This window comes from Xiphophorus hellerii, chromosome 14 (genome assembly GCF_003331165.1).
Source record: "Xiphophorus hellerii strain 12219 chromosome 14, Xiphophorus_hellerii-4.1, whole genome shotgun sequence".
NCBI lineage: Eukaryota > Metazoa > Chordata > Actinopteri > Cyprinodontiformes > Poeciliidae > Xiphophorus > Xiphophorus hellerii.
The window spans coordinates 28,755,925-28,775,704 of record NC_045685.1 but is presented as its reverse complement, the minus strand read 5'-3'; the positions used below and the strand labels follow the sequence as shown (position 1 = coordinate 28,775,704).

The 19,780-nt window shown below is 43.7% G+C and overlaps 1 protein-coding gene across 1 annotated transcript in view; it reads right to left on the bottom strand.

The window, feature by feature from the left end:
* Positions 1–1,258: 1,258 nt before the first annotated feature.
* Positions 1,259–19,780, bottom strand: part of corin (corin, serine peptidase) — a 38,656-nt gene continuing 20,134 nt past the window's right edge. The window contains exons 23-24 of the mRNA XM_032583611.1: positions 2,398–2,531; positions 1,259–2,329 (exon numbers count right to left, since the gene is read on the bottom strand). Coding sequence (XP_032439502.1) covers positions 2,144–2,329; positions 2,398–2,531 — 320 coding nt within the window. The 3' untranslated portion in view covers positions 1,259–2,143. The remainder of the gene's footprint in view (positions 2,330–2,397; positions 2,532–19,780) is intronic.

The following is a 19,780-nucleotide window of genomic DNA, read 5'->3' as shown; positions in this document are numbered from 1 at the left end:
GGAATGTTCTTAATGTTCTGAATGTTCTGGATGTTCTGGATGATCTTAATGTTCTTAATGTTCTTAATGTTCTGAATGTTCTGGATGTTCTGGATGATCTTAATGTTCTTAATGTTCTGAATGTTCTGGATGTTCTGGATGTTCTGAATGTTCTGGATGTTCTGAATGTTCTGGATGTTCTTAATGTTCTGAATGTTCTGGATGTTCTGGATGTTCTGAATGTTCTGGATGTTCTGGATGTTCTGAATGTTCTGGATGTTCTGATGTTCTTAATGTTCTTAATGTTCTGAATGTTCTTAACATTCAGCATCCAGTCGAGTCCAGAACCAAAAGCTTTAATAAATCTGGAAACTAAAACATGGATTCAGCAAAACGATGAATATTTACCAGAACAAACAGAAAATTTTACTTCATCAAAGTATTTATATTATAAATACTTTAAATATTTGTAACTAAAAATGATTTTAACTGTTATGAATCATAGTGTCAGTCAGATAAACACACTGATCTCCTTTATTACGGTTCATTTGTGCCAAAAATAATAAATTGTGCTGTTTTAAACTGTTACAACTTCTGTGTTTTATGACTGAAGATGTTTTAAATGACAATGTAAAGATTTAAAGATGAGTTTGTGTCGCTTTTTTCTGCTAAAACAAACTATTAGCATTAAGCTAGTTGAGTTAAATGCTAACAATCTCAGATAAAATTAAACATGGTGTTCATTTTCATTCAATTATTCTGTTTGTGAGAACATTAAACCTTAATTAATGATTATGATTAAAATCAATCTGCTGGTTTTAACAGAACTACACCATCACAGCTAGTACTAACAGAGCTAACGCTAACAGAGCTAGCGCTAACAGAGCTAACGCTAACAGATCTAGCGCTAACAGAGCTAACGCTAACAGAGCTAAGGCTAACAGAGCTAGCGCTAACAGAGCTAGCGCTAACAGAGCTAACGCTAACAGAGCTAGCCTTCATATAAAAAGGAAGATGGTGTCAGTTTGCTACATCTGTTCTTCACATCACAGAGAAACGGTTTCATATTAGTGATATATTTATAAATGAAATGCAGAAAAATATGATTTAGCTGTAAAGTTTAAATAGTTAGCTAATGTAATAGTTTGTTAGATTTGTTTACATTTCTCCTTATCTATAATGTTCTACTGTTACTAATAAACGGGTCTGAATGTCTTTTTGCTCTTGATTATTTGATAAAATGAATATTTTAGATAAACCGTATTAACATGATTGTGTAGGAAAGCTGTAAATGTCGAGAATTTCTTCAACTTTTCTGCATGTCGGTTTCATTCATAACGGTTTAAATATTGTGTTTATGTAAAGATGCTTAATTAGCTAAAATGATCAAATATTCACGTAATTTTGGAAATAATTTTTAAATTAGAAATGTTTTTTTCTTTTCAGTTGATTTTTATTAATCAGCTGTTATAACAAATTACTGACAGGCTGGTTTTACCTTTGATCACAGTCCCTACAGAGTGAAGCATTGTGGGAAGTTGAGTCCTCAGTGATTAACGTTGTTCATCAACTCAATTAGTCAAATTTCAATAAACAAACTCAAATGCAGAAAATTTCAGGAACAAGTTGGAAGAGACAGAAAGTCGTTTCTGATCATTTAAGTTTTTCTGGAAAAATAATTTTTAATCTTAACAAAAATAAAATTTCTATTAAAAGAAAATGTTCCTGTTAAAAGACCTTCCAGGTCTGAATGGAGGCTTTTTAAGTTATTTACTATTTAAACACCACAGAGACATTTATGCTGGACTTTAAACCAGATTAAATTTATAAAAATAAAGATTTTAGTTTTGACTTAAATTTTTCTGAAAACTGGAAACAAAATGTTTCAGAATCAGGAGCTTCAACACAACAAACATAATTAATAAAAAATGTTTTTGTGACTGAAATGCAGCTTAGATTGAGGAAAACGCTCTTAATTTGAAAATAAAGGAAGTGGGACCAGCCGTTATTTACTGCTGGGACCCATCTGGTTGGAAATGAAAACATGAATGTTTGTGTGTGAGGTGGTCCAGTGTGACGGATGCAGAGGTTCTGGTTCTGGTTCTGTGGTTTCAGGCACAGTCAGAGGGTCTGACGCCAGCAGTGACATCACTTCCTGCCAGCGTCAGTCGGACAGGAAGCCATGTACGTAGATCTGCTGCTGGATCCAGGCCGTGAAGTGGGTCACGTTGCTGTACACGCCGGGCCCCAGCACCTTGCTGAAGCAGACGCTGCCCCAGGACGTCAGGCCGAAGAGCGTCCAGCGGAGACCCTCGTCTTCCTCGCACACCAGCGGGCCGCCGCTGTCGCCCTGAAACACACAGCCGGTTCTACAGACGGTTCTGACCCAGAACTGACCACACTGAGAGCATCTGGTACCATGCAGGAGTCCACGGTTCCTGCCTCATATCCGGCACAAAGCATCCTGGGAGTTATAGTCTTCATGTCGAAGTAGGACTGGCACTGCGCCATGGAGATGATGCGGACCTCGCCTTCCTGGAGCTTAAAGGGCACTGAGGACAGAAACACACCGTGAGGCGTTCAGGTGCTCAGGACAAAACAGGAAACATGGCTTTCATTCTGGCTCTTCAGACTCTCCTGTTTGACTTTTAGCAAATCATCACAGAGAAGCTGAAAGGTTTTCTCTGCTGTTTCTCTGAAACATGAGGAGAAAACAAAGAATCTGATGAAAGGAAGGATAAACTCCACAGGGACAGGATGACCTTTAACCCTTTACTGCTTAAAATGTTCTGTTTGGTTTTATTGTTTGTTAAAATAAAGTGAAGTGGTGAACGGCTGAGTGATGTGGGAACATTAAACTGATCTGTATCTTCTGATACTAAAGCTGCTCTCCTCCGTTTCCGGTCCAGTTTCAGCTCAGACCTGCTGCGACCCAAACATCACAGAGAGAAACATGAGCAGAGAAACAGTCAGAAAACAAACAGTCAGAGAAAAACAGTCAGAGAAAAACAACCAGAGAAAAACAGTCAGAGAAAAACAACTAGAGAAAAACAATCAGAGAAAAACAACCAGAGAAAAACAATCAGGAAAACAACCAGAGAAAAACAATCAGAGAAAAACAGTCAGAGAAAAACAGTCAGAGAAAAACAACCAGAGAAAAACAGTCAGAGAAAAACAACCAGAGAAAAACAATCAGAGAAAAACAACCAGAGAAAAACAGTCAGGAAAACAACCAGAGAAAAACAATCAGAGAAAAACAGTCAGAGAAAAACAGTCAGAGAAAAACAATCAGAGAAAAACAACCAGAGAAAAACAGTCAGAGAAAAACAATCAGAGAAAAACAACCAGAGAAAAACAGTCAGAGAAAAACAGTCAGAGAAAAACAGTCTGTCATGTTTGGACCTGATGAACGTTTCATTATTTCTGATGAAACGCTGAGAGGAAAACAAGCAGCTCTGCTCTGCAACCTGCAGCTAAACATGTTTATTATCACTTTATTAATGATGTTATAATAAACACAACATCTCTATTTGTGTTTGTAGCTGACAGAAAATGATCCATGTTGTTTACATCATCATGGCTCATGAAATAATAATAGTCTAAAGCTAATCACTAAAATCAAAACTAACATGGAAACTTGGAACAAGCTGCGTTTGACATAATGTATGATAAATATAATAAAGATGGCTCCTTTAATTAATTATTACTGGACTGATACCGATCCGTAAACCCAACAAATTATTTTAAGATACAATAATAAGATCAAATCTTTTCTTTAGAAAAGCAGCAGAAATCATCTCAACCAGAGTAGAAAGTAGAAAATCCTGACAGAAACATTTAAATCTAATAAATATACAAGTTTTATTGAAAAGTTTAATCTGGAGGGAAATAATCTGGAGATATTTATAACTGAGAAAACGTATGAAAGACAGAAAGACGTTTTCTGGGATTACCAGAAAACTGTTTTATAATGTTTATAAATGTTTTATATTGTTTATAAATGTTTTATAATCTTTATAAATGTGATATAATATGAACCCATTGGTCAGAAATAGTAAAATTCAGAATAAAATCTGGGAAACAGATCTAGATTATGACGGAGGAACTTGGACTCGGTTGGTTCTGATAACAGGCTGTGAGTCAAAGAGGCCAAAGGAAAATGTATTAAATATAAAGTTAATAACAGAAACTCTCTCTGTCTGTCCAGGATTCAGAAATAGACAGAAGATGAGCTGGAAAACTGTTTTCCTCCTGCAGGTTTCTGGAAACGTCCCGTCATTCCTGGCTAAAGTTTAAACCACAGAGACTGAAACTCACTGCAGACTGAAACGTTTTAGAGACGGAAACGTTTTGCAGACTGAAACGTTTTGCAGACTGAAACGTTTTGCAGACGGAAACGTTTTAGAGACTGAAACGTTTTGCAGACTGAAACGTTTTGCAGACTGACGCTCGGTGTCACCGTTGGACTCAGCAGCTGTCAGAGCATCAAACTGGTTTGTGTTGATATTATTATTATTTTGTGGTTTTTATAAAACGTGAATCTGAGTCTGACTGAAAATGAGAATCTGCCTGGAGAGAAACGTCAGAACTGAGGTCACCAGGACTAACGGGTCGGTTTGGGTCGGTAATCTTCACTGTGTGACTAAAGAAACTCCAGGTTTAATTATTAATTCATAAATCTGTTCACTGCTTTTGTTTTGGTTTATAAATCCAGTTAAAACTGTTTCTAATAATAATTTAATGTTGATGTTTAAAGATTAAATATTTATTTATCTGTAAACCAATAAAAAGTATAACTTTATAAGATCCTCATTTAATATTTTATTTGTGTAAAATTATTACTTTATTCTTCTAAAATAACTTTTATTAATACTTTATTGTTGTATCACTATTCTAAATATTATAACTTTATTCTCATATTTTGATGTTATTCTGGTATAATTAGGCCCGAGCAGCAAAGCGCTGCGAAGGCCTATTGTATCTGTACTGTTTTATTATTATTCTGCCCCCCTCTTCGTGTGCCTTTTTGGGGGCTTTATCATATTCAAAAACTCACCAAACTTGGCGGTCGCGACTAGAAAAATTAAAAATTTTGAATTTTAAGGTTGTCGCAAAAATCGCTAAAAAAATTGCTCAACGGCGGCAACTAGCAATTTTCTGTTGACACAATGGTATGAACGTACTTCATCGTAGAGACATGAAATTTGGTACACTTGTAGAGCTCACCAAAAGACTCAGAACTTACATTTAATGTTATAAGCCAACTATCACAGGAAGTCGGCCATTTTGTATTGAAAGTCCATTTTTTACCTCGATTTTGACGTTTACAGCCTTCGTATTTGATCGAACTCCTCCTAGGGATTTTGATTGATCGGCTTCAAACTTGGTCAGTCTGATCATAAGGCATGTTTGATTTAAAGTTATCAAATTGGTGAGTTTTGGAGCATGTTGAAGGGGGGTTAGCAGGGGTCAAAGTTCACCTACTCGCCATGAAACACGAAACTCTTATATTTCCTATATAAAAACACATAGAGGGATCAAACTTTCAGTGATTGATCGTCATCGGGTGCCCTACAATAACCTATGGTCAAATGATGACATCACTTAGGCCACGCCCCCTGAGAACAGGAAGTGTCATGTTTTACTGTGAACGGTCGCTATCTTAGCCCTTTGACCTAATCAACATGAAACTGTGTCCAGAGACAGAAGACATGTTGGTGTGTTGAGTAATCCAACCCCGACCGGCTGCGATGAAGCAGGTGGGCGTGGCGGCGTTGCGAACGCCATCGAATTTCGTTTGGCTCTGAATTCCACAATTTCGGGCCCAGCTGCTCCAAACTCACTAGGATGGATCCTTATCCACCCACCGACAGGAATTCATAACAAAATTTGGTGGGCGTGGCCTAATTTCTCTATAGCGACCCCTAGAGTATTTTAAATGAACAGCCCCAAGCCATGCTTTAACCTAGAATTACGAAACTTGGTACACATGTGTATCTTGTCAGGACGTACAAAAAAGTCTCTTAGAGCCATGGTCGAAACCCAACAGGAAGTCGGCCATTTTGTATTGAAGGTCCATTTTGGACCTCGACTTTGACGTTTACAGCCTTTGCATTTGATCGAACTCCTCCTAGGGATTTCGATTGATCGGCTTCAAACTCGGTCAGTCTGATCATAAGGCATGTCTGATTTAAAGTTATCAAATTGGTGACTGTCTGAGATTGCTGAAGGGGGGTCACCAGGGGTCAAAGTTCACCTACTCGCCATGAAACACGAAACTCTTATATATCCTGCACAGAAACTCACAGAGACACCAAACTTTCAATTATTGATCATCAATAGGTGTCCTAAAATACCCTGTGGTGAAATTATGACATTGCTTAGGCCACGCCCCCTGAGAACAGGAAGTGTCATGTTTTACTGTGAACGGTCGCTATCTTAGCCCTTTGACCTCATCAACATGAAACTGTGTCCAGAGACAGAAGACATGTTGGTGTGTTGTGGATCCAAGCCCTGACCGGCTGCGATGAAGCAGCTGGGTGTGGCGGCGTGGCGAAGTGACCTGTAACGCCGATGCCATACGTTTGCTTCTAGATTCCACATGTTTCGACCGAGCTGCACCAAACTTGGCCTGACTCATCCTGGTGTGATACCTGACAATGCTATGTCATCATATTATGACATCATCTAAGCCCCGCCCCCTCAGAATGAATTAGAGAGATCTTCTGTGTAATTACATAATAAACAGTCCATGTTCGTTGTTTGTAGGGCAATGCTGCCCTCTGCTGCCCACTGAAATAGTTTCATTATTTCAGTAATTCGACACCAGAGGGCAGCATTGCCCTACGGAATGACAGTTCAATGTTGAATTAAAGAGGAAAAAATTAAATAATTTGTAATTCTAACACAAAAACTGACAGAGACACCAAACCTTCAGTTATTGATCATTATCTTGTGTCCAATAATATCCAATGGTTAAATGATGACATCACGTAGGCCACGCCCCCTGACAACAGGAAGTCTTGTATTTTACTGTGAACGGTCGATACCTTCTGCACCAAACTTTGCACGAGTGACCCTGGTGGGATCCCTGACGACCCTGTGTCATCATATTATGACGTCATCTAAGCCCCGCCCCCTCAGAACAGGAAGTGTCTTTTTTTTCCTTGGAAAGCTCTGTTTATGGCTCTCTTGACCTAATCAAGGTAATTCGGATGATGAGCTCTGTCAATGCTCGCTTCTGGCTGAACCGTGTGGGCGTGGCCAAATGGCGAATATCAGTCCCTCGCCATATTCATACGTTTGGCTCTAATTCACACATAGATCATCCGATTGGCGCCAATCTGGATATGTATGACCTTTGTTCACCTCTAAAGAGCCCGACGGGTTTGAAATGTAATTTGGCTCCACTGCGCCCCCTAAGTTAATACATGGGCTGTATCTCCTCGACGCATCGACCGATCTGCACCAGATTTTTTGACAGTCGTCGGGGAGCGCTGCCGAACGCATTCACGCGTGTCGCCTGGTGGATGGGTGTGGAAAATGCGCTACAGCTTCTGCGGTGGCTAGCGGGCGGCGGTGCTGGAAACTGCGGCGGAGCTTCCGCGGTGGGGAGCGGGCTGCGGCTCTGGAAATCGTGCGAGAGCTTCTGCGGTGGCCGGAACCCCCGCGGTGGCCAATAGGCCGGAGCGGCGCTTGCTGCGAGGGCCGCCCGAGGCTGCTTGCAGCTTTAATTAGGCCCGAGCAGCAAAGCGCTGCGAAGGCCTATTGTATCTGTACTGTTTCTTATTATTAGGCCCGAGCAGCAAAGCGCTGCGAAGGCCTATTGTATCTGTACTGTTTCTTATTATTAGGCCCGAGCAGCAAAGCGCTGCGAAGGCCTATTGTTTCTGTACTGTTTCTTATTAGGCCCGAGCAGCAAAGCGCTGCGAAGGCCTATTGTATCTGTGCTGTTTATTATTATTAGGCCCGAGCAGCAAAGCGCTGCGAAGGCCTATTGTATCTGTACTGTTTATTAGGCCCGAGCAGCAAAGCGCTGCGAAGGCCTATTGTTTCTGTACTGTTTCTTATTATTATTACGATTCTGCCCCCCCAAAGAGGCGCCTTTTTGGGGGCTTTATCATATTCAAAAACTCACCAAACTTGGCGGTGGCGACTAGAAAATTTAAAAATTTTGAATTTTAAGGTTGTCGCAAAAATCGCAAAAAAAATTGCTGAACGGCAGCAACTAGCAATTTTCTGTTGACACAATGGTATGAACGTACTTCATCGTAGAGACATGAAATTTGGTACACATGTAGAGCTCACCAAAAGACTCAGAACTTACATTTAATGTTATAAGCCAACTATCACAGGAAGTCGGCCATTTTGTATTGAACGTCCATTTTTTACCTCGATTTTGACGTTTACAGCCTTCGTATTTGATCGAACTCCTCCTAGGGATTTCGATTGATCGACTTCAAACTTGGTCAGTCTGATCATAAGGCATGTTTGATTTAAAGTTATCAAATTGGTGAGTTTTGGAGCATGTTGAAGGGGGGTTAGCAGGGGTCAAAGTTCACCTACTCGCCATGAAACACGAAACTCTTATATTTCCTATACAAAAACACATAGAGGGACCAAACTTTCAGTGATTGATCGTCATCGGGTGCCCTACAATACCCTATGATCAAATGATGACATCACTTAGGCCACGCCCCCTGAGAACAGGAAGTGTCATGTTTTACTGTGAACGGTCGCTATCTTAGCCCTTTGACCTCATCAATATGAAACTGTGTCCAGAGACAGAAGACATGTTGGTGTGTTTAGGATTCCAACCCTGACCGGCTTTGACATAGCAGGTGGGCGTGGCGGCGTGGCGAAGTGACCTGTAACGCCGTTGCCATACGTTTGGCTCTGAATTCCACAATTTCGGGCCCAGCTGCTCCAAACTCACTAGGATGGATCCTTATCCACTCACCGACAGGAATTCATAACAAAATTTGGTGGGCGTGGCCTAATTTCTCTATAGCGACCCCTAGAGTATTTTAAATGAACAGCCCCAAGCCATGCTTAAACCTAGAATTACGAAACTTGGTACACATGTGTATTTTGTCGGGACGTACAAAAAAGTCTCTTAGAGCTATGCTCTAAACCCAACAGGAAGTCGGCCATTTTAGATTGAATTTCATTTGACCTCGATTTTGACGTTTACAGCATTCGTATTTGATCGAACTCCTCCTAGGGATTTCGATTGATCGGCTTCAAACTCGGTCAGTCTGATCATAAGGCATGTCTGATTTAAAGTTATCAAATTGGTGACTGTATGAGCTTGCTGAAGGGGGGTTACCAGGGGTCAAAGTTCACCTACTCGCCATGAAACACGAAACTCTTATATATCCTGCACAGAAACTCACAGAGACACCAAATTTTCAGTTATTGATCAACAATAGGTGTCCTAAAATACCCTGTGGTGAAATGATGACATCGCTTAGGCCACGCCCCCTGAGAACAGGAAGTGTCATGTTTTACTGTGAACGGTCGCTATCTTAGCCCTTTGACCTAATCAACATGAACCTGTGTCCAGAGACAGAAGACATGTTGGTGTGTTGAGGTTTCCAACCCTGACCGGCTTTGAGATAGCAGCTGGGCGTGGCGGCGTGGCGAAGTGACCTGTAACGCCGATGCCATACGTTTGCTTCTAGATTCCACATGTTTCGACCGAGCTGCACCAAACTTGGCTTGAGTGATGCTGGTGTGATACCTGAAAATTCTATGTCATCAGATTATGACGTCATCTAAGCCCCGCCCCCTCAGAACAGGAAGTGCTATTTTTTTCCTTGGAAACTTTCATCTATGGCTCTCTTGACCTAATCAAGGTGATTCTGTGTTGGATGACAGATAGGAAGTTGGTCTCGCTTGCTTTAAAGTGCCAAGAGTTTTCAATGGCGGCAACGCCGTTCGTATACGTTTGCCTCTACATTCCACATATTTTGACCGAGCTGCATCAAACTTGGCCTGAGTGATCCTGGAGGCTTGCCCGTCAATCCTACGTCATCACATTATGACGTCATCTAAGCCCCGCCCCCTCGGAACCGGAAGTGCCGTTTTTTTCCTTGGAAAGCTCTGTTTATGGCTCTCTTGACCTAATCAAGGTGATTCTGTGTTGGATGACAGATAGGAAGTTGGTCTCGCTTGCTTTAAAGTGCCAAGAGTTTTCAATGGCGGCAACGCCGTTCGTATACGTTTGCCTCTACATTCCACATATTTTGACCGAGCTGCATCAAACTTGGCCTGAGTGATCCTGGAGGCTTGCCCGTCGATCCTACGTCATCACATTATGACGTTATCTAAGCCCCGCCCCCTCGGAACAGGAAGTGCCGTGTTTTTCCTTGGAAAGCTCTGTTTATTGCTCTCTTGACCTAATCAAGGTGATTCTGTGTTGGATGACAGATAGGAAGTTGGTCTCGCTTGCTTTAAAGTGCCAAGAGTTTTCAATGGCGGCAACGCCGTTCGTATACGTTTGCCTCTACATTCCACATATTTTGACCGAGCTGCATCAAACTTGGCCTGAGTGATCCTGGAGGCTTGCCCGTCGATCCTACGTCATCATATTATGACGTCATCTAAGCCCCGCCCCCTCGGAACAGGAAGTGCCGTTTTTTTCCTTGGAAAGCTCTGTTTATGACTCTCTTGACCTAATCAAGATGATTCGGATGATAAACTCTGTCAATGCTCACTGCTGGCTGAACCGTGTGGGCGTGGCCAAATGGCGAATATCAGTCCCTCGCCATATACATACGTTTGGCTCTAATTCACACATGGATCATCCGATTGGCGCCAAACTGGATATGTATGACCTTTGTTCTGCTCTAAAGAGCCCAACGGGTTTGAGATGTAATTTGGGGAAAATCCGCGACAGCTTCTGCAGCGGCTAGCGGGCGGCAGTGCTGGAAACTGCGGCAGAGCTTCTGCGGTGGGGAGCGGGCTGCGGCTCTGGAAAACGCGCGAGAGCTTCTGCGGTGGCCGGAACCCCCGCGGTGGCCAATAGGCCGGAGCGGCGCTTGCTGCGAGGGCCGCCCGAGGCTGCTCGCAGCTTTAATTATTCTTATTATTCTTCCACCCAAATGAATTGCCTTTTTGGGGGCTTTATCATATTCAAAAACTCACCAAACTTGGCGGTCGCGACTAGAAAAATTCAAAATTTTGAATTTTAAGGTTGTCGCAAAAATCGCAAAAAAAATTGCTCAACGGCGGCAACTAGCAATTTTCTGTTGACACAATGGTATGAACGTACTTCATCGTAGAGACATGAAATTTGGTACACTTGTAGAGCTCACCAAAAGACTCAGAACTTACATTTAATGTTATTAGCCAACTATCACAGGAAGTCGGCCATTTTGTATTGAACGTCCATTTTTTTCCTCGATTTTGACGTTTACAGCCTTCGTATTTGATCGAACTCCTCCTAGGGATTTCGATTGATCGGCTTCAAACTCGGTCAGTCTGATCATAAGGCATGTTTGATTTAAAGTTATCAAATTGGTGAGTTTTGGAGTATGTTGAAGGGGGGTTAGCAGGGGTCAAAGTTCACCTACTCGCCATGAAACACGAAACTCTTATATTTCCTATAAAAAAACACATAGAGGGACCAAACTTTCAGTGATTGATCGGCATCGGATGTCCTAAAATACCCTGTGGTGAAATGATGACATCACTTAAGCCACGCCCCCTGAGAACAGGAAGTGTCATGTTTTACTGTGAGCGGTCGCTCTCTTAGCCCTTTGACCTAATCAACATGAAACTGTGTCCAGAGACAGAAGACATGTTGGTGTGTTGAGGATTCCAACCCTGACTGGCTTTGACATAGCAGGTGGGCGTGGCGGCGTGGCGAAGTGACCTGTAACGCCGTTGCCATACGTTTGGCTCTGAATTCCACAATTTCGGGCCCAGCTGCTCCAAACTCACTAGGATGGATCCTTATCCACCCCCCGACAAGAATTCATAACAAAATTTGGTGGGCGTGGCCTAATTTCTCTATAGCGACCCCTAGAGTATTTTAAATGAACAGCCCCAAGCCATGCTTAAACCTAGAATTACGAAACTTGGTACACATGTGTATCTTGTCGGGACGTACAAAAAAGTCTCTTAGAGCCATGCTCTAAACCCAACAGGAAGTCGGCCATTTTAGATTGAATTTCATTTGACCTCGATTTTGACGTTCACAGCATTCGTATTTGATCGAACTCCTCCTAGGGATTTCGATTGATTGGCTTCAAACTCGGTCAGTCTGATCATAAGGCATGTCTGATTTAAAGTTATCAAATTGGTGACTGTCTGAGATTGCTGAAGGGGGGTTACCAGGGGTCAAAGTTCACCTACTCGCCATGAAACACGAAACTCTTATATATCCTGCACAGAAACTCACAGAGACACCAAATTTTCAGTTATTGATCAACAATAGGTGTCCTAAAATACCCTGTGGTGAAATTATGACATCGCTTAGGCCACGCCCCCTGAGAACAGGAAGTGTCATGTTTTACTGTGAACGGTCGCTATCTTAGCCCTTTGACCTAATCAACATGAAACTGTGTCCAGAGACAGAAGACATGTTGGTGTGTTGTGGATTCAAGCCCTGACCGGCTGCGATGAAGCAGCTGGGTGTGGCGGCGTGGCGAAGTGACCTGTAACGCCGATGCCATACGTTTGCTTCTAGATTCCACATGTTTCGACCGAGCTGCACCAAACTTGGCCTCAGTGATGCTGTTGTGATGCCTGACAATGCTATGTCATCATATTATGACGTCATCTAAGCCCCGCCCCCTCAGAATGAATTAGAGAGATCTTCTGTGTAATTACATAATAAACAGTACATGTTCGTCGTTTGTAGGGCAATGCTGCCCTCTGCTGGCCACTGAAATAGTTTCATTATTTCAGTAATTCGACACCAGAGGGCAGCATTGCCCTGCAGATGAAATTCTTCGATTTTGTAATACACAGGAAAAAATGAAAAATTGGTATTTCTAACACAAAAACTCACAGAGACTCCAAACTTTCAGTGATTGATCGTCATCAGGTGGCCTACAATACCATATGGTCAAATGATGACATCACGTAGGCCACGCCCCCTGAGAACAGGAAGTGTCATGTTTTACTGTGAACGGTCGCTCTCTTAGCCCTTTGACCTAATCAACATGAACCTGTGTCCAGAGACAGAAGACATGTTGGTGTGTTGAGGTTTCCAACCCTGACCGGCTTTGAGATAGCAGCTGGGCGTGGCGGCGTGGCGAAGTGACCTGTAACGCCGATGCCATACTTTTGCTTCTAGATTCCACATGTTTCGATCGAGCTGCACCAAACTTGGCTTGAGTGATGCTGGTGTGATGTCTGAAAATTCTATGTCATCAGATTATGACGTCATCTAAGCCCCGCCCCCTCAGAACAGGAAGTGCTATTTTTTTCCTTGGAAACTTTCATCTATGGCTCTCTTGACCTAATCAAGGTGATTCTGTGTTGGATGACAGATAGGAAGTTGGTCTCGCTTGCTTTAAAGTGCCAAGAGTTTTCAATGGCGGCAACGCCGTTCGTATACGTTTGCCTCTACATTCCACATATTTTGACCGAGCTGCATCAAACTTGGCCTGAGTGATCCTGGAGGCTTGCCCGTCGATCCTACGTCATCACATTGTGACGTCATCTAAGCCCCGCCCCCTCGGAACCGGAAGTGCCTTTTTTTCCTTGGAAAGCTCTGTTTATGGCTCTCTTGACCTAATCAAGGTGATTCTGTGTTGGATGACAGATAGGAAGTTGGTCTCGCTTGCTTTAAAGTGCCAAGAGTTTTCAATGGCGGCAACGCCGTTCGTATACGTTTGCCTCTACATTCCACATATTTTGACCGAGCTGCATCAAACTTGGCCTGAGTGATCCTGGAGGCTTGCCCGTCGATCCTACGTCATCATATTATGACGTCATCTAAGCCCCGCCCCCTCGGAACAGGAAGTGCCGTTTTTTTCCTTGGAAAGCTCTGTTTATGGCTCTCTTGACCTAATCAAGATGATTCGGATGATAAACTCTGTCAATGCTCACTGCTGGCTGAACCGTGTGGGCGTGGCCAAATGGCGAATATCAGTCCCTCGCCATATACATACGTTTGGCTCTAATTCACACATGGATCATCCGATTGGCGCCAAACTGGATATGTATGACCTTTGTTCTGCTCTAAAGAGCCCAACGGGTTTGAGATGTAATTTGGGGAAAATGCGCGACAGCTTCTGCAGCGGCTAGCGGGCGGCAGTGCTGGAAACTGCGGCAGAGCTTCTGCGGTGGGGAGCGGGCTGCGGCTCTGGAAAACGCGCGAGAGCTTCTGCGGTGGCCGGAACCCCCGCGGTGGCCAATAGGCCGGAGCGGCGCTTGCTGCGAGGGCCGCCCGAGGCTGCTTGCAGCTTTAATTATTATTATTATTACGATTCTTCCCACCTCTTCGTGTGCCTTTTTGGGGGCTTTATCATATTCAAAAACTCACCAAACTTGGCGGTCGCGACTAGAAAATTTAAAAATTTTGAATTTTAAGGTTGTCGCAAAAATCGCAAAAAAAATTGCTGAACGGCAGCAACTAGCAATTTTCTGTTGACACAATGGTATGAACGTACTTCATCGTAGAGACATGAAATTTGGTACACTTGTAGAGCTCACCAAAAGACTCAGAACTTACATTTAATGTTATAAGCCAACTATCACAGAAAGTCGGCCATTTTGTATTGAACGTCCATTTTTTTCCTCGATTTTGACGTTTACAGCCTTCGTATTTGATCGAACTCCTCCTAGGGATTTCGATTGATCGGCTTCAAACTCGGTCAGTCTGATCATAAGGCATGTTTGATTTAAAGTTATCAAATTGGTGAGTTTTGGAGCATGTTGAAGGGGGGTTAGCAGGGGTCAAAGTTCACCTACTCGCCATGAAACACGAAACTCTTATATTTCCTATACAAAAACACATAGAGGGACCAAACTTTCAGTGATTGATCGTCATCGGGTGCCCTACACTACCCTATGGTCAAATGATGACATCACTTAGGCCACGCCCCCTGAGAACAGGAAGTGTCATGTTTTACTGTGAACGGTCGCTATCTTAGCCCTTTGACCTAATCAACATGAAACTGTGTCCAGAGACAGAAGACATCTTGGTGTGTTGAGGATTCCAACCCTGACCGGCTTTGACATAGCAGGTGGGCGTGGAGGCGTGGCGAAGTGACCTGTAACGCCGTTGCCATACGTTTGGCTCTGAATTCCACAATTTCGGGCCCAGCTGCTCCAAACTCACTAGGATGGATCCTTATCCACCCACCGACAGGAATTCATAACAAAATTTGGTGGGCGTGGCCTAATTTCTCTATAGCGACCCCTAGAGTATTTTAAATGAACAGCCCTAAGCCATGCTTTAACCTAGAATTACGAAACTTGGTACACATGTGTATCTTGTCAGGACGTACAAAAAAGTCTATTACAGCCATGGTCGAAACCCAACAGGAAGTCGGCCATTTTAGATTGAAGTTCATTTGACCTCGATTTTGACGTTTACAGCCTTTGCATTTGATCGAACTCCTCCTAGGGATTTCGATTGATCGGCTTCAAACTCGGTCAGTCTGATCATAAGGCATGTCTGATTTAAAGTTATCAAATTGGTGACTGTCTGAGATTGCTGAAGGGGGGTTACCAGGGGTCAAAGTTCACCTACTCGCCATGAAACACGAAACTCTTATATATCCTGCACAGAAACTCACAGAGACACCAAATTTTCAGTTATTGATCAACAATAGGTGTCCTAAAATACCCTGTGGTGAAATTATGACATCGCTTAGGCCACGCCCCCTGAGAACAGGAAGTGTCATGTTTTACTGTGAACGGTCGCTATCTTAGCCCTTTGACCTAATCAACATGAAACTGTGTCCAGAGACAGAAGACATGTTGGTGTGTTGTGGATTCAAGCCCTGACCGGCTGCGATGAAGCAGCTGGGTGTGGCGGCGTGGCGAAGTGACCTGTAACGCCGATGCCATACGTTTGCTTCTAGATTCCACATGTTTCGACCGAGCTGCACCAAACTTGGCCTCAGTGATGCTGTTGTGATGCCTGACAATGCTATGTCATCATATTATGACGTCATCTAAGCCCCGCCCCCTCAGAATGAATTAGAGAGATCTTCTGTGTAATTACATAATAAACAGTACATGTTCGTCGTTTGTAGGGCAATGCTGCCCTCTGCTGGCCACTGAAATAGTTTCATTATTTCAGTAATTCGACACCAGAGGGCAGCATTGCCCTGCAGATGAAATTCTTCGATTTTGTAATACACAGGAAAAAATGAAAAATTGGTATTTCTAACACAAAAACTCACAGAGACTCCAAACTTTCAGTGATTGATCGTCATCAGGTGGCCTACAATACCATATGGTCAAATGATGACATCACGTAGGCCACGCCCCCTGAGAACAGGAAGTGTCATGTTTTACTGTGAACGGTCGCTCTCTTAGCCCTTTGACCTAATCAACATGAACCTGTGTCCAGAGACAGAAGACATGTTGGTGTGTTGAGGTTTCCAACCCTGACCGGCTTTGAGATAGCAGCTGGGCGTGGCGGCGTGGCGAAGTGACCTGTAACGCCGATGCCATACTTTTGCTTCTAGATTCCACATGTTTCGACCGAGCTGCACCAAACTTGGCTTGAGTGATGCTGGTGTGATGTCTGAAAATTCTATGTCATCAGATTATGACGTCATCTAAGCCCCGCCCCCTCAGAACAGGAAGTGCTATTTTTTTCCTTGGAAACTTTCATCTATGGCTCTCTTGACCTAACCAAGGTGATTCTGTGTTGGATGACAGATAGGAAGTTGATCTCGCTTGCTTTAAAGTGCCAAGAGTTTTCAATGGCGGCAACGCCATTCGTATACGTTTGCCTCTACATTCCACATATTTTGACCGAGCTGCATCAAACTTGGCCTGAGTGATCCTGGAGGCTTGCCCGTCGATCCTACGTCATCACATTATGACGTCATCTAAGCCCCGCCCCCTCGGAACCGGAAGTGCCGTTTTTTTCCTTGGAAAGCTCCGTTTATGGCTCTCTTGACCTAATCAAGATGATTCGGATGATGAGCTCTGTCATTGCTCGCTGCTGGCTGAACCGTGTGGGCGTGGCCAAATGGCGAATATCAGTCCCTCGCCATATTCATACGTTTGGCTCTAATTCAAGCATGGATCATCCGATTGGCTCCAAACTGGATATGTATGACCTTTGTTCACCTCTAAAGAGCCCAACGGGATTGAGATGTAATTTGGCTCCACTGCGCCCCCTAAGTTAATACATCGGCTGTATCTCCTCGACGCATCGACCGATCTGCACCAGATTTTTTGACAGTCGTCGGGGAGCGCCGCCGAACGCATTCACGCGTGTCGCCCGGTGGACGGGCGTGGAAAATGCGCGACAGCTTCTGCGGCGGCTAGCGGGCGGCGGTGCTGGAAACTGCGGCAGAGCTTCTGCGGTGGGGAGTTGGCTGCGGCTCTGGAAATCGTGCGAGAGCTTCTGCGGTGGCCGGAACCCCCACGGTGGCCAATAGGCCGGAGCGGCGCTTGCTGCGAGGGCCGCCCGAGGCTGCTTGCAGCTTTAATTATTATTCTTATTATTCTTCCACCCAAATGAATTGCCTTTTTGGGGGCTTTATCATATTCAAAAACTCACCAAACTTGGCGGTCGCGACTAGAAAAATTCAAAATTTTGAATTTTAAGGTTGTCACAAAAATCGCAAAAAAAATTGCTCAACGGCAGCAACTAGCAATTTTCTGTTGACACAATGGTATGAACGTACTTCATCGTAGAGACATGAAATTTGGTACACTTGTAGTGCTCACCAAAAGACTCAGAACTTACATTTAATGTTATTAGCCAACTATCACAGGAAGTCAGCCATTTTGTCTTGAACGTCCATTTTTTTCCTCGATTTTGACGTTTACAGCCTTCGTATTTGATCGAACTCCTCCTAGGGATTTCGATTGATCGGCTTCAAACTCGGTCAGTCTGATCATAACGCATGTTTGATTTAAAGTTATCAAATTGGTGAGTTTTGGAGCATGTTGAAGGGGGGTTAGCAGGGGTCAAAGTTCACCTACTCGCCATGAAACACGAAACTCTTATATTTCCTATATAAAAACACATAGAGGGACCAAACTTTCACTGATTGATCGTCATCGGGTGTCCTAAAATACCCTGTGGTGAAATGATGACATCACTTAGGCCACGCCCCCTGAGAACAGGAAGTGTCATGTTTTACTGTGAACGGTCGCTATCTTAGCCCTTTGACCTAATCAACATGAAACTGTGTCCAGAGACAGAAGACATGTTGGTGTGTTGTGGATTCCAACCCCGACCGGCTGCGCTGAAGCAGGTGGGCGTGGCGGCGTTGCGAACGCCATCGAATTTCGTTTGGCTCTGAATTCCACAGTTTCGGGGTGAGCTGCTCCAAACTCACTAGGATGGATCCTTATCCATCCCCGAACAGGAATCCATAGCGATATTTGGTGGGCGTGGCCTAATTTTTCTATAGCGACCCCTAGAGTATTTTAAATGAACAGCCCCAAGCCATGCTTAAACCTAGAATTACGAAACTTGGTACACATGTGTATCTTGTCGGGACGTACAAAAAAGTCTCTTAGAGCCATGGTCGAAACCCAACAGGAAGTCGGCCATTTTAGATTGAAGTTCATTTGACCTCGATTTTGACGTTTACAGCCTTTGCATTTGATCGAACTCCTCCTAGGGATTTCGATTGATCGGCTTCAAAGTCGGTCAGTCTGATCATAAGGCATGTCTGATTTAAAGTTATCAAATTGGTGACATTTGAACAGGTGGAAGGGGGGTTAGCAAGGCTCAAAGATCCCCTGTGATCGACTGTGTAATACAAAGGGTATCCTTTGTCATGTGTAGGGCAATGCTGCCCTCTGGTGTCGAATTACTGAAATAATGAAACTATTTCAGTAATTTCAGTAATTCGACACCAGAGGGCAGCATTGCCCTACGGAATGACAGTTCAATGTTGAATTGAAAAGGAAAAAATTAAATAATTTGTAATTCTAACACAAAAACTCACAGAGACACCAAAGTTTGAGTTATTGATCATTATCTTGTGTCCAATAATATCCAATGGTCAAATGATGACGTCACGTAGGCCACGCCCCCTGACAACAGGAAGTCTTGTATTTTACTGTGAACGGTCGATAGCTTCTGCACCAAACTTTGCACGAGTGACCCTGGTGGGATCCTTGACGACCCTATGTCATCATATTATGACGTCATCTAAGCCCCGCCCCCTCAGAACAGGAAGTGCCGTTTTTTTACTTGGAAAGCTCCGTTTATGGCTCTCTTGACCTAATCAAGATGATTCGGATGATAAACTCTGTCAATGCTCGCTGCTGGCTGAACCGTGTGGGCGTGGCCAAATGGCGAATATCAGTCCCTCGCCATATGCATACGTTTGGCTCTTATTCACGCATAGATCATCCGATTGGCGCCAAACTGGATATGTATGACCTTTGTTCACCTCTAAAGAGCCCAACGGGTTTGAAATGTAATTTGACTCCACTGCGCCCCCTAAGTTAATACATGGGCCGTATCTCCTCGACGCATCGACTGATCTGCACCAGATTTTTTGACAGTCGTCGGGGAGCGCCGCCGAACGCATTCACGCGTGTCGCCCGGTGGACGGGCGTGGAAAATGCGCGACAGCTTCTGCAACGGCTAGCGGGCGGCGGTGCTGGAAACTGCGGCAGAGTTTCTGCG